At 38.6% G+C, this 14,956-nt stretch overlaps 1 protein-coding gene across 11 annotated transcripts in view; it reads left to right on the plus strand.

Annotated features, from left to right (window-relative positions):
- The window catches only part of MLLT10 (MLLT10 histone lysine methyltransferase DOT1L cofactor), a 205,217-nt gene that overhangs the window by 169,271 nt on the left and 20,990 nt on the right, over positions 1-14,956 (plus strand). For all 11 annotated transcript variants that reach the window (XM_061587689.1, XM_061587686.1, XM_061587687.1 and 8 more), the window contains one exon: positions 14,217-14,334. In XM_061587689.1, coding sequence (XP_061443673.1) covers positions 14,217-14,334 — 118 coding nt within the window. The remainder of the gene's footprint in view (positions 1-14,216; positions 14,335-14,956) is intronic.

Raw genomic sequence — 14,956 nt, forward strand, 5'->3', positions numbered from 1 at the left:
TGGTTTAGGCATCAGTCCCTCTGACCAGAGAACTCTGGTAATTGTAGCTCTATGAGGGGAATTGGCGTCTCCTAACATTTCTCAACACCCGTCAAAAACTACACGTCCCAGAATTCTGTGGGGGAAGCCATGACTGTTTAAAGTGGAACAATAGAAGAATAAATGTGTGGTGCGAATGTGGCCTGAGTCTTGGGTAACTATTGTTATATATTACTCAAGACAAATGAATTGGGTTTGGATATCTCTTGATCTTTTGTAGTGAAAAGGATGCAAAGAATTTATTACGTTTTGCAACAATTTCTCCCTATATATCTTTGCCAGCTAACAGACCTACTGCCATATTCTAATAACATATATATATTTAGCATAATAAAAACCATGTCAGGTGATTTACATAAAAATAGAAAACAAATACATAATAATGATATACGTACATAAATAGAATATAAATACTGTATCAAGTTGGAGAGTATTACAAAGCATCATGATGTAAAATTCCAACCTACATATTCATTCAACACAACCACTATAGTCATTCATCACCTCATGCACTGTATCTGTCAACCAATCACTCATATGTGAGCCACTCACACTCAGCAATATTACAACCCACATACAAAGGATTGCTGCCATGCTTACATATATAAGATACTCTGCCATCTCTGAAGCACTAATGGGATCATGCCCCTCATCCATTAGACAATCTAATACAGTACTCCTCTCCCATCTCTCACTTAAGGGAGGCCAGTTTTATACCAAAGCAGGCTGTCAACCTGAGATATAAAACTTCTTCCATCCACTCACTTCCAGTACACCCTCAGTTCATGATGAGTAACCCAATCAGCACTGGCAGTATTTTTCTATAGGTTGGCCTGTTCCCTCTCATGCTCCATTGACATCTTTTGGTGAACATCTTGTGCCCTGGCTGTGAGCTCTTGGTTGAGAGCTGCAGGATGAGAGCCCTTTGCTCTCAATATTTGGCTTGTGCCATAGGCTTACCCCTTTTCAGGCACAAGCCTAAGTAGTCTACTAAATCTGGGGAGGCAAAAAAACCACACAGTCTTCAGACAAGGAGCCCAGCTGTCCCTCCTTCCATCCAAACCCCACTCCTATGAAAATAAATGATATAAAGAGCAATTTGTCCTTCAGTACCATATGCTATAACAATAAGATAGTAAGGTTTCTTTGTAGAAGGAGAGGACAGCAGATTATTAATTTATGGCCTAAAACAGAACAAGTGTGTGCATCCCTTTTGGCTTGTGTCCAAACACTAATAACATCAAATGAATCGCTCAGGCTACAATCCTATTCTTATCTGGCAGTAAGCCCCATTGAACTTAATTGGATGTACTTCTGAGTATACATATATAGGATTGTGCTGCCAAGTAGGCTTCTCTTTTTTTAAAAAAAGATAAATACTTCCATACCCATTACGTTTTTAAAACTTTAACTTTATTCCGGGAGACAAATAAAACATACCTGGGAGACAAGTAAAACATACCATATTTTTTCTGAAAGGAGTGATAGAGCAGCAGTGTCATTTAGCTTGTATTCGAATTTTAATTTGTTAATAGTTTCAGCTGTCTGCAGCAGCTTCATGCACAAGCATATGGGAGAATCATATGTGAGGTCCTGAACTTTGTCCTGAGTTTCTGTGTGCTTCTGGAAAGTGTTATTTGTATCATTCTACAGTGACCCCCTCTGGCTGGCAGGAATAAAAGCAGCCATATTTAATTCCCCATCTCTCCCCCTCCCCTTAGTATAAGGATACTGAAACTGACATGTAGTATTTCTGACTCCCATCAGAAATACTCTTTTCACTTAGTTATGTTTATACTTGAGTAAAAGGTTCAGAACAGAACATAATAAGATTTCTATTACATTGTATCTGTTTCTGTTTAAAATGTTGTTTGAATAGTATTTACCAAATACTAGACAAAACTAAGTAAAACCCTCTTTCTTTGTCATTATGACTGGGGTAGAAGAGAATTTACTGCCAGAGGGAAAATTCCATATAACATGTGACTCTACTAGGAGAACAAAGGAATCATAGTTGCTCACAGTGATAGTATTTGGTCCAATTAAAATCTTTACTTTTAAATAAACTGATTTCAGTAATGCAGGCCTCCTGTATAAATATAATTTAGCAAGCCTGATAGACGGTTGCATGATTTTGTGCACACTGCTGCAGGCTGAGACAACTGCTTCAATGCTTCAGTCGGGCAGTAAATGCTTTCTGCCTTCAAGCTGAAGATTATTTAGTTGGGCTTATCTGATGCTGCTGCAGCAACCATCAGTCTCCAGGCAACTGAGGCACATTGACCTCTTCGATGAACTGAGTGTAGCACTACTTCAGTTTAGCTTCCTGAGACAATAGTAATGGTGGTGAATGTGAAAAATGTTTTTGTGTGTGTGTGTTTGGTAAAAGCCTGTGTGCAGTGAAAAGATGTCAAAATACTTCAGTGAATTTTGATATAACTTTGGAAAGACTGTGCAAAGCCTTTCAAAGGAGTGGCCAAAGTAGTTCAAAACCATTATGGGCCACATATATAAATGTAGTGTGAATTCAAGGATTTTGTAGGGAACAGTGTTTGAATTTGACTAGCGTGCATCATTGGACAATTATTATTATGTTGACAATAAGGATTTCTTAGTAATATGCCACACCACTGCTTGATGATAATCTTGTTTGTTTGTTAAAAATGTATTTATTAGAAGGTTTGGGATAAATGTAATCCCTCAGGAGTTTGTTTATTTGTAGCTACACTAATTAAGGCTGCAATCGTATATCTACTTATCTGGGAATAAGCCCCGTTGAACACAATGGGATCTATTTCTGAGTAGACCGTTATAGAAATTGCATTGGAGAAGGAGGTAATAAGAATAAAATATTACTCCTTACAGCACAATCCTAATCATGTCTATTCAGAAATTAGTCCTGTTGAATTCAGTGGGTCTTACTCGCAGGTAAGTGGGGTAGAATTGCAGCATAATTTTGTCCAGCATTGATCACATTTAAAAATTGAAAATGAAATGGACTGCCTTCAAGTCGATTCCAACTTATGGGCAACCCTTTGAATATGGTTTTCATGGTAAATGGTATTCAGAGGGGGTTTACCATTGCCTTCCTCTGAGGCTGAGAGGCAGTGACAGGCCCAAGGTCACCCAGTGAGCTTCATGGCTGTGTGGGGATACGAACCCTGGTCTCCCAGGTCGTAGTCCAGCACCTTAACCACTACACCACACTGGCTCTCCATTTAAAAATTACCTAATGATAATTTTTCCATAATATGATCTGCAAATACTGATACCAAGTAAGTACAGGCATACCCCGCTTAACGTCGCTTCACTTAACGTCGCCTCGCTATAACGTACATGCTCCATATGCCTGTATTTCTCCAGAAACACATCTAGCAAACCACTTACAGGGTTAGGGTTAGGGAGAGGCGCGGCAGCACAGCAGCAGAGGCTTTAGCACATGGGAGTGGAAATAGACGCGATCGCGCCACCGCAAATCAGCTGGGAGACGCCATCGCGGATCAGCTGGAAGGTGGGCAGCGCAGCAGCAGAGGCTTTAGCGTAGGGCTTTGAGGCTCCGCATGAAGGAGAGGGGAAAAAAGTTTTAAAAGGTAGTGCTTCACTTTAAGGACATTTTCCGTTTATGTACTTGCTCTGGTCCCATTGAGTACGTTAATGCGAGGTATTACTGTAGTGTGTTCATGGTGCTGAACCAATGTGATATCCAAGAATGAACTTTTAGAATTCCTTAATTTTCTCCTTAACTGTACATTAAAAAGGACTTCTCAACATAAGTAATGCTTATGTTGAACTATTGTGTCAGGTGGAAAATAGATTGTTTTGTTTTTGATGTTTTGTTTTTGATTTTATTAATTGTACTGCGTTATTTAGGTGCCAAGATTTAGAATATTTTATATTTTAAAAGTTTCTTGGAATTTATCAGAGGAGAGGCTTAAATGGTGCTCCTTTTGAAATATTAAGTTGGGTTACTTCACAAATTGCACGTTGGCATACCAAGATTAGTTCTTTACAAACACGTAATGATGTATGGGAAAATGTAAAATTTGCATGTCATTCAGAATTATTGCATAAAAAGAGCTACAGATCAATATCCAAGCTGGGATTTATAGCTGTTGTCATATCATTGGAAGTTAGATCTTATATTGCCTTAGTTGTTGTGCCCTTATTGTACAAAGGGCAGATATAAACTAGTTCCTGTAAGCGTACTATTATTTTGCCTTTCAAATCCTACTGTTTCCAAATTTGTATAACAAATATAAATGCTTTTTGTTTGCCAGGTATGGGGAATTTATGGCATCAAACAACTGCTATTTACTAATATATATTTGGCTATGAACATTAAAACTATCATGCATTTTGCTAGTAATTATGTTTTATGTTTAAAGAGTCCTAAAGTCTTAAAAATATTAAAATGGTATAGTTCATTCTTAAGTTAAACACTTATAGAGAAAGTTCCATGCACTGAAATGAAGGTTTGTTCCAGGTCAGAAAGTTTTTTTAGTTTGGATATAATTACCTTGAGACTTGATAATTGGAATTTTAAAAATCGCTTAAGATGCTGCATGTTGCTAGAAGACTTTCAGCAGTGCCCTGTATTTTTTGTGTAAAGTGTTCTAACATAATCACCCTGTCTAAAACAAGTTTACAGGAAACTTCTTGAGTTTGGTGTAAACCAGTTATTAAAATTGTAGGGTGATATTTAATGTTAGTCATGTTCTGAGTTTACTCTATGACTAACATTGGATATTGTCCATTGCTTACTTTTTTCCTTTTTTGGAGGAAGAAATATGGTTTGTTTTTGTATTATTTGAGTAGGCAAGTATATTTGAGTAGGTAAGGTAAGTCAGGGTTTTTTATTCAGTGGACATATACTTACAGGGTACTTTAGTTGTTTTGTATTTTGGCAGATTGGCCAGCAAATTTCACTTTTATCATTAGTCAAATTACAGTACTTCATTCCCAGTTTTTTTCCTTACAAGCCTATCCTTAAAGTGCTTTGCTTGAGCTGTATAGCTTCAGAGATTAGGATGTTCATACTATGGCTCTAATGTGCATGAGCCTAATTATCTTAATCTAAAAGAAAAAGCTAAATTATGCTAAGAAGTAGTCAGGAAAGTGAATAAAGAATTGGCTTTCTGAATCTGATTAAGTTGGAAATAGATTTTCTGTGAACTACAAACTCTCTTTAGGATATCCTACAGAATCTCTCTGGGATATCCTATATCAAGTTTGCTGATGACACTAAATTGTTCAGGGTTGTTAAAACAAAAAGGGATTGCGAAGAGCTCCAAAAAGACCTCTCCAAACGGAGTGAATGGGCGGAAAAATGGCAAATGCAATTCAATATAAACAAGTGTAAAATTATGCATATTGGAGCAAAAAATCTTAATTTCACATATACGCTCATGGGGTCTGAACTGGCGGTGACCGACCAGGAGAGAGACCTCGGGGTTGTAGTGGACAGCACGATGAAAATGTCGACCCAGTGTGCGGCAGCTGTGAAAAAGGCAAATTCCATGCTAGCGATAATTAGGAAAGGTATTGAAAATAAAACAGCCGATATCATAATGCCGTTGTATAAATCTATGGTGCGGCCGCATTTGGAATGCTGTGTACAGTTCTGGTTGCCTCATCTCAAAAAGGATATTATAGAGTTGGAAAAGGTTCAGAAGAGGGCAACCAGAATGATCAAGGGGATGGAGCGACTCCCTTACGAGGAAAGGTTGCAGCATTTGGGGCTTTTTAGTTTAGAGAAAAGGCGGGTCAGAGGAGACATGATAGAAGTGTATAAAATTATGCATGGCATTGAGAAAGTGGATAGAGAAAAGTTCTTCTCCCTCTCTCATAATACTAGAACTCGTGGACATTCAAAGAAGCTGAATGTTGGAAGATTCAGGACAGACAAAAGGAAGTACTTCTTTACTCAGCGCATAGTTAAACTATGGAATTTGCTCCCACAAGATGCAGTAATGGCCACCAGCTTGGATGGCTTTAAAAGAAGATTAGACAAATTCATGGAGGACAGGGCTATCAATGGCTACTAGCTGTGATGGCTGTGCTCTGCCACCCTAGTCAGAGGCAGCATGCTTCTGAAAACCAGTTGCTGGAAGCCTCAGGAGGGGAGAGTGTTCTTGCACTCGGGTCCTGCTTGCGGGCTTCCCCCAGGCACCTGGTTGGCCACTGTGAGAACAGGATGCTGGACTAGATGGGCCACTGGCCTGATCCAGCAGGCTCTTCTTATGTTCTTATGTTCTTATCATGTGTCTTTTGGAATGTTAATGTAACTGTACCAAACGCTGAAGTATATCTATGGCTCTTGATTATCCCAAAATAATCAAAGGGCTGTTAATCTTCAAAGTATAATCCCCAGTCACAAGGAGAGTGAACAGAGAAAACCAGTACTGTAGAAGGCACACCAGAAGATAATTATGTGACTTGGGCTGTAATTCAATACATGTCTACTTAGAAATAAGCTCCATTGGGTTTAATGCGACTTACTTCCAGGTAAGTGTGTATTGGATTGCATCCTTAGTCAAAGTTCCTTTTGGAGCTGGAGAGTGAACAATGTTGTAATAGCAGCATCTTCACAATGTACATATGTGGCTGGAGAACAGGGGACTCTGAAGCCCACATTCAGCATAGAGTTGCATCTTCACTTGATCGTCTCCAAAGTACTTTTATATCCCAGGGATATCCCTGGGGTGTTTTTGTTTTTGTTTTAATCGTCAGAAGAATAATATCTGGTAGATGCCTCTTTTTCTTTTTCTCTTAACACTAAATATTAAGCATGTCAAAATAAATGAATCATATAATCATATAATTTACAGGAAAATTAAGCTATTTGATGTTGTTGTTATGTGCCTTCAAGTCGATTACGACTTATGGCGACCCTATGAATCAGTGACCTCCAAGAGCATCTGTCATGAACCACCCTGTTCAGATCTTGTAAGTTCAGGTCTGGCTTCCTTTATGGAATCAATCCATCTCTTGTTTGGCCTTCCTCTTTTTCTACTCCCTTCTGTTTTTCCCAGCATTATTGTCTTTTCTAGTGAATCATGTCTTCTCATTATGTGTCCAAAGTATGATAACCTTAATTTCATCATTTTAGCAGCATTTGTTTCTGTGGGAAATGCAGTGTGGTGTTAAAACTGTGGTTTTCCAAATGTTGCTGGACCACACCTTCCATCATCCCATTGGCCATACTGGCTGGGGCTGATGGGAGTTGAGAGTCCAACAGCACCTGAAGTATCACAGGTTCCTTACCACTGCTACAGAGATGTTCAACAGCAAAGTCTCCTTTATAAGCCCTGCTAAAATTAACAGCAGTTGTGAAAAAGTATAAATATCAACAGGATATCAGACACTTTTGAGCATTTTTGTTGACACAGCTTACACTAGAATAGTGAAGAAAAATTGCACTTGAATAGCTTTATAGTGTTCTGTGTGCATATATATCTTAGAGGTGAAGGATCTCTAATTAAAATTACAATGGTAAGGGGTTTTTTTAGGTACATTTGTATGGGGAAATATTTACAGGATGAAGCAAACAGTTACGGTGTTTTTCATTTAATTTTAAAGTATGGAAATAATTGTGACCCTCAACAATTATTAACAAAAATCTTAATTCGCAAGAGGGGTATTGATTAGATATAAACTGATTTTACAAAGCAGCTTTGGAATTGGTGGCTCAGGCCTTTCTTGTTGTCCTACCATGAATGAAGGAGAGTTCAGTAATGGTTTAAGTACAATTAAATCCCTCCCCCTTCTTTATGGAAACTCAACTGTGGGCATTTCAGCATTAGCCTAAACAATGGTTTTGAATATGTTAAGCCCCTAACAATTAAGAGAGAAGTTTGGGGCATTGAATAATGTCAGAATGATGCAATTGAACCTGACAGCTTCAACAGTCAGCCTACTCATGGGACCTGAAAGTTGTTCACACTTGGTTTCATCTCTCATCACATGCTGAGTATTAAAACTCTAGTTGTGGGGAGCTTAGACAGGAATGGGGTCTATATCAGAAAATACTAAATTTCCTAAAAGTTGAGGTGACCTGGGAGTTTGTGCTTAATGTGTAAGACTATTCAGGGTTATGTAATATTTAGTTAAAGTATAATAAAAAAATATTCTTCTGTCAGGTTGTTATGCAGGCAAAATTGATCTTTTTGAAATGTAATGTACAGATCATTTAAATTATTTGCTATTTATAGAAATAACTGCTCATAAAATCTTATTGACACAACCTGATGTACTGCTGGTCCACTCCAGAGGGTGTCTGTAGTCACACTACAGTACTGCTTCCCTTCCTTCTACTCCTAACCTGCATGTACACATACACCACAATTGGATTTTTGAGCACAAGTAATCTGCACTGACAAGAGGGAAAGGGCAGGATGGGAGTATGGAAGACAAATACAGACCTACCATTTCCTCTGTTGGCCTGCATGCACAGGCAGGGGAGGGGCTCTTTTGAGCCTATGGGAATCCTTTGTGCATGGGCACATTATCTGAGGTACACTGGATTATGCCTCATGTTGTTAAGCAAATAATTCTAAATCAATAATGGCTTATTTAAAACACTGGTTTTTCTGTTTCATACAGAACTGTCAGGCCCAGGATGTGACTCAGGAACCAGACCAGCGGTTGTAGTTAATTCGTGTTTTATTAGGGTAATGTCCAAACAAAGACTGCGTTTTCTCATGAAGCAATACAGGGATACAGGTCCTGCGGCATTGGGAGAAAGTTGACAGAGCAAGGGACTTCTTCCCGCCTGTTCTTTAAGAAGGGGCCAAACGGGCGCGCAATCTTTCGCTCCTCCTTAACTGCCCCTCAGGTACTGCCCGCCTTCCCCCCCTTCTCTCCTGTCTTTTCAGCTGTCTGCGTGTGCGCGGTGAGGGGGGAAGCATCACCCCCTCCTCTTCTGAAGTTTCCGATTCCAGGATGGGGGATAGGGGAGGGGCTGATGGTAAACTGCCTCCCCGCTTTTCGGCTGTGAGCAGCCCTACCTCTTCCCCCTCTTGCTCTGAGCCTGAAAGAGGGGGAGGCGTGAGAATGTCCAGGGAGGGCTCAGGCTCCCCGTTGCTAAGCGACCTTATCACTGGCAGTTCCTCTGTTTCGTCTTCGCTCCAAAGGGGGGAAGTTCCTCCCCCTTCCCTCTGCCATCCATCCGAATACTCTTCTCCCAACTCTCCGGGATCCAGCTCCCTGGAATTGGGACCCCAGCTCTGCCTTCCGACAAGAACAGGGTCAAGGTATATGTCTATGTATTCAATTTAATAAGAACATTAAAGTGATGCTTTTATAAGGTACAGTATATCTTCCATGCGGTGTTTCTGTTTTCAGTATTTTGATTTGGAAATGGACTGCCTTCAAGTCGATTCTGACTTATGGGCGACTCTGAATAGGGTTTTCATGGTAAGCGGTATTCAGAGGTGGTTTACCGTTGCACTCCTCTGAGGCTGAGAGGCAGTGACTGGCCCAAGGTCACCAGTGAGCTTCATGGCTGTGTGGGGATTCGAACCCTGGTCTCCCAAGTTGTAGTCCAACACCTTAACCACTACACCACACTGGCCCTCACTATATTGCATTACCTATAAATAAAAGGCATTTTGTAAGTGTCCAGAATCTGTGTGTTGAAACACCTTATATATATATAAGGTGTTTCAATATATATATATATATATATATATATATATGAGAAGATAGAGATAGAGAGTACATTTCAATTTTGAGTTGATGTTTCTAATTATACCGACTCGGCTGAAGTAAAGTTTTAAAGCTGCATTAAGCCTTGCCTGAATCCGTGATCTTAAATGTATTGATAGGATGAGCCTGCATTTTCAATAAATGCTTTCTTCAGAGTTTTTCAACTTCAAGTGAAACATGACACTTCTGTTTCACCTCTAAATACTGCAGTAGTCTAATACTTTGGCTTTCTTGACCAAATGAACTTGCTACATAAATAGTAACACTGTCTATAATTTCATTTTTTCCTGTCCTTTCCACCTAATTTCATAATAAAAAACAGTTTTTGGTTTACAATATAGTTGCCACTCCATGACCAATTTTATAAAAAAACTATCTTTATTGCAATTTAGAAATAGGATGTGAACTATAATTTGTAGCTGTCGTGTATATCACAGGGAACTATAAAATATTTTTAAATTTACAAGTTTTAAAATTTTGAATGAGTCTAAACCAATGGTTCCTAACCTGGGGGGGTTGCAAAGTAATCCAGAGAGGACCACAAACAGTAAAGAAATGAATTATTACATTTTTTAAGTCCTCACTTGCTGTATGCTTCTCACTGCTGCTGCAGATGACACCTCCCCCTTGCTCTAAATGAGAGGGGAGGACTTTTGCAGAAGCACCAGAGTGTCTTTCAGGCGCCTTGAGGTAGGCATCTGCCTATAAAACACGTAGACGCCAAAGGAGGCTGAGGGTGGAGCTACCAGGAAGAAGAGGGGATTACTATGCCTACTTCCATCCCCTCACACTGCGGATGACACCCTTGCTCAGAAGGAGAGGAGGGTTTTTTGCGAGATACGTCAGGCTGAGAGACTGTGTTGGGTCCAAGGTCACCCAGTGGGCTTCATGGCTGGGTGGGGATTTTAACCTGGATCTTAGTCCAACACTGTAACCCACTGGTGTGGGGAGACAGGGACTGTGCATCTTCAGACTGTGTGTGTGTGTGTGTGTGGGATACCAATTTGATTGGGCCTTTGCATTAAGAAAAGAAAGCAACACGTCCCTGCCTGCAGGTAGCTTATTATGGAAAGGGATATTTGGAGATGGGGTTTTGCCACACACCATTTTTTTCAATTAACAGAGACTAAAATTACAATTAGCATGGGGAGAAGTCATAAAATTTTTTGAGCTTACAGAGGGGGTCCCATGCTCATAAAAGTTGGGAACCACCGTTCTGAACTATATTTTAATTTTTAATATAACAGGTATCACTTTTCAAATGTACAAATACTGGTTTTTCTTATATTCTGTATTAGTGGATGGATTGGATAAGTAAATGATACCATAATTGCAAGAGTACCATCAATTTTTACATATTTGGCAAGGCTAGTTTATATCCTGATACAAACCACTAAATCTAAGTGAAATCAATGGAAAAGATCCAAAGAACAGTGCATCTCATTAAGTATTCAAGGTGCTTGTGTTTCTTGAGCTTTTCTTTTTATGCTATATAGCAAACTGCTTTTGAAAGGTGATGGGTCTCAAAAGCAGTTTGTTATGGCATGGGGCTTTGTTGTTCAGAGGTGGGGAAAGCCAAAAACCTCATTAGGTTTGCCAAAAAGTACCTCTAGATTTTTGCGAATGGATCAATCTTGCAAGGGCTATGTTTAGAATTGGAGTATAAAGATGCATGCATCATGATTGGAGGACCTTTCTTCCCTTACAGCATTTAGTTGGAGGCGCAAAGTACATAAATACTCTGAGATCTGGGATTCCTACCGAGCTCTTTGCATGATCAGTATGCCATGTGGGCTCTGCCAAAGTCTATTCCATCCCATCCTTATGTGACCCCTTCTCCCCCTGATTTATTTATTTATTTTTCTTTCTTTTCTCTCTCTCTCTTGTTTAACATGTCTGATTTTCTTGATGGAATTACAAACTAACATGTTTTGCTGCTCTGTTTTTTCCCTTTTATTGTCATAGAAAAAAACTATGAATATAAAAAAGAAAAGAAAATGCATGCAGCAAAATGTGTATTTATCGAAAAGATCAATGAGGCCCTCAATATCCCCTATTTTCACTGGGGGGTGGTACTGTATATATTGGAAATTGGCATAATATTTTTCTTGTGCTTGGAGGAATAATGAATCAAGTGTAAAGACCTGCATTTTCTCCCTTACTGGCACAGAACCATAAACTCTGCAAAACTGCAAATTTTCAGGACTCCAATGTTGTATCTGCCTCCTTATTGTGTTTTAACCCTTATGACCATTTGGGAGAATAATTACTGTACAGTAAATGAAGTATTAGGATTTGGTTGAAATCTATAAACTTTATGCTTAATTTATGTAAGTAATGTTGAGGGCATATCCTTCACAAGGTGTCTTACATAATATAGTGATTTTTTTAAAAACAATATTAAAAAGTATTTAAGGAAATGTTAAAGTACCTGAAACCATTTCACAGCAACGCACCAAAAGACCTGTGTTGCCCCAGTGCTTTTCAGTAGAGCCTTTTCAGACATTTGACTGTAAATAGTCAAACCTGCAGTTCTAAGTATGCGTGCCAGGAAGTAAATAATCGAACACTGAATCTTGTTTCCCAGTATTTACCATTGAATTGTAAGCGCAAAACCATCAAGTGATGTGCATGTATGAATTGGCCCTAGTAACTCTTAATCATTTTTTTTTTGCTTATCTAACATGTTAAAACATTCAAATGATTCAGTTCTTACTATCTCATACAGAATGATAGGGAATACCTGCTTTCTGGATTTACCTAATGATATGTAACAAATTAGTAATGAAAACCTCAATATTTCTGAAGTGTATTATGTATCTTCTAGGTTTCCTTGCCTTTTCTTGCAAATTATTATTTTTGCCTTGTTTTGTATTTTGACTTTATTTTGAATGTATCCCTGTAAAAAAATTACTGTTACAGATAAAACAGTGGCTGAATCATACTCAGAGTAGACCTGAAGTGAATGGGCTTAAGTCATTGATTTGAATAGGTCTACTTTAATTATGATTAATGTGGAATATCACTCAGTATATTGATTCTCCTAGTTCTCAAGGCTGTGCTCATTTTCTTGTCAGTGCTTTGTTTGCACATTAAAATAAAAAAATCAAGGAGTGGGATATTGGGCCCATTTCCTCCGTGGCGTATAAACAAGGATTTTAAACTATCTTTTGAATTCAATGGGATGTGTTGTACAATCTTAAGCATGTTTACTAGGAAGTAAGTATCCTATGTTCAGTGGGACTTACTCCCTAATAAGAATGCTTAATATCAGGTGCCTCTTTGACTGAGTCACACCTTAGAAATTAACTTCTTCAAAAATCATGCTTACATATTCTTTAACAAGTTTAAATCAAAACTGTTTATAATTTCAGATATTTACTTAATTTTCTCTGTGCCAAGTCCACAAGGCTGAAATTTGTAATATATTCTTCTTAAAAGCAATTCTCCAGAGCAGTAGCAGCAGTACATCTGTTTCATCAGGTTTCCACATTAAGTATTAAAAGAGTTATGTTAATAGAAAAGTAACACAGTCAAGGGAAGAAGGTATTTTTATTACACTGGATTAGGCAAAGGTTCTGCCAGCTTCCTCAGTTTTATCTCTTCAAGGGTTCATTTTCTCTTGTTTGGCACAAGTCCCAGCAGAGACCCTCAGAATTGTGGTTAGCAACATGAATGAATACAATTTTGGATGAGCTCTTCAGTAAGTTGAGCTGGCCAACTGCCAAAAATGAACTTCCTCATAAGGGCATTGGGGCTGAGCTGTGATTCACTGAGCCCAAGATTTTATAGAAAACATACTGGTAATGACTGTGCTGTTTTCTGTAAAATAAAACAAAAATGAAAACTTAGTTTCCTTGTGTAATGAAATAGGAAGTAACCAAATAGTGTGCAGGTTTTACTAGTGACAGAGTACAACAAAGGAAATATGACTCTGTGCAGTTAAACTATGAAATTGGATGTTGGGTCTTTTGACCTTCGTTGCATTGCCTTCTTTCTTGTGATGTAAGGAATCCCAGCATTTGTGAGACATCTGTTGTCTACCTGCCCTTATTTTGCAAATAGTTTAATAAGATTAAATAATTAGGATAACCACATGGGCACCACGCAGCAAGTCCTGGTTTTGCCTGTGCACTTTGGAATTTTGAGCAGTTCTTTGTTACCCAACATTGTATACCAGTTACTTTGAAATGGCAGTTCATGCCATTTCTAGTGCAGCTTACTTTAATTTTGAAATTCTGTACATAAGGGTTTCCCTAAATGAGCATTGTATTGTGTAGAAGAATGTTGGAAATGAGGCACAGTTGTGTATATAGATTTGAAAATCTATTTCTTTAGTTCTAAGCTTGATTTGAAGAGCATATGTGGTCAACATTCTTGATTACATAAAGTAAATTGTAATGTTTTAAGATGATACCTTTTTAGGCTTTCTTCTGCAAACTTTCAAACATTTTAATTCTATTTTTGTGCAGGCAAATACCCTACCTGGATCTTCCCATAGCCTGCCTCCATCTCATATGTATGGCAATAGGCTGAACCCCACCTCAACAATGGGCGCACTTACATCTCAGTCTGAAAACAGTCAAACAGGCAAGATAAAACTTTTCAAAATGTCTCTTTTGGACTGTATCTTCTAAAAAGATGTTTAACTCCTACCTGCTTACTTTTCATTCAGTTGCATGTTTAACAGCTTGCTGCATTTTGGAAAAGAATGCTGTTTTACTGCAGAAGTCACTGCTGTGTATCTTCCACTGTCTGAAATGTAAATGTTTAAGCAGAGCCATGAGCAGGCAGGAATGCAACAATGTCTCCTGTGACTTTTGTGATTGATGCGTTCAGTTCCCTTAGTTCTCTGCAATGAGAATAGAGCAGCATTGGGGATTGTTGTGAATAGTTTAAGCCTTTATTTGCATAATTCATGAAAATTGCATGATAATACAAGTTTGTTTGACTGTGATCCTGTTATGCAAGTTTCACAGTATTTTTAGAAACTGATGTTTTTATTGTATTGGCTCTTAAAAAAACAATTTTAATGAGCTCCTGGATTTGCTTTGTTTCATTCCATCCTTTAAGGATTTGTTGACATGTCGTAATAGTCATGCCTGTTTGGGGGAAGGGAATGAGTTTAGCAGTTTACCAAGAATGGATCAGTCATGTCTTGCCCTCTAAGAGGCCAGAGGTCATTTGCTGCAGAATAGGAGGAGGGCAACCT

Source organism: Rhineura floridana, chromosome 10, assembly GCF_030035675.1.
Source record: "Rhineura floridana isolate rRhiFlo1 chromosome 10, rRhiFlo1.hap2, whole genome shotgun sequence".
Classification (NCBI taxonomy): Eukaryota; Metazoa; Chordata; class Lepidosauria; order Squamata; family Rhineuridae; genus Rhineura; species Rhineura floridana.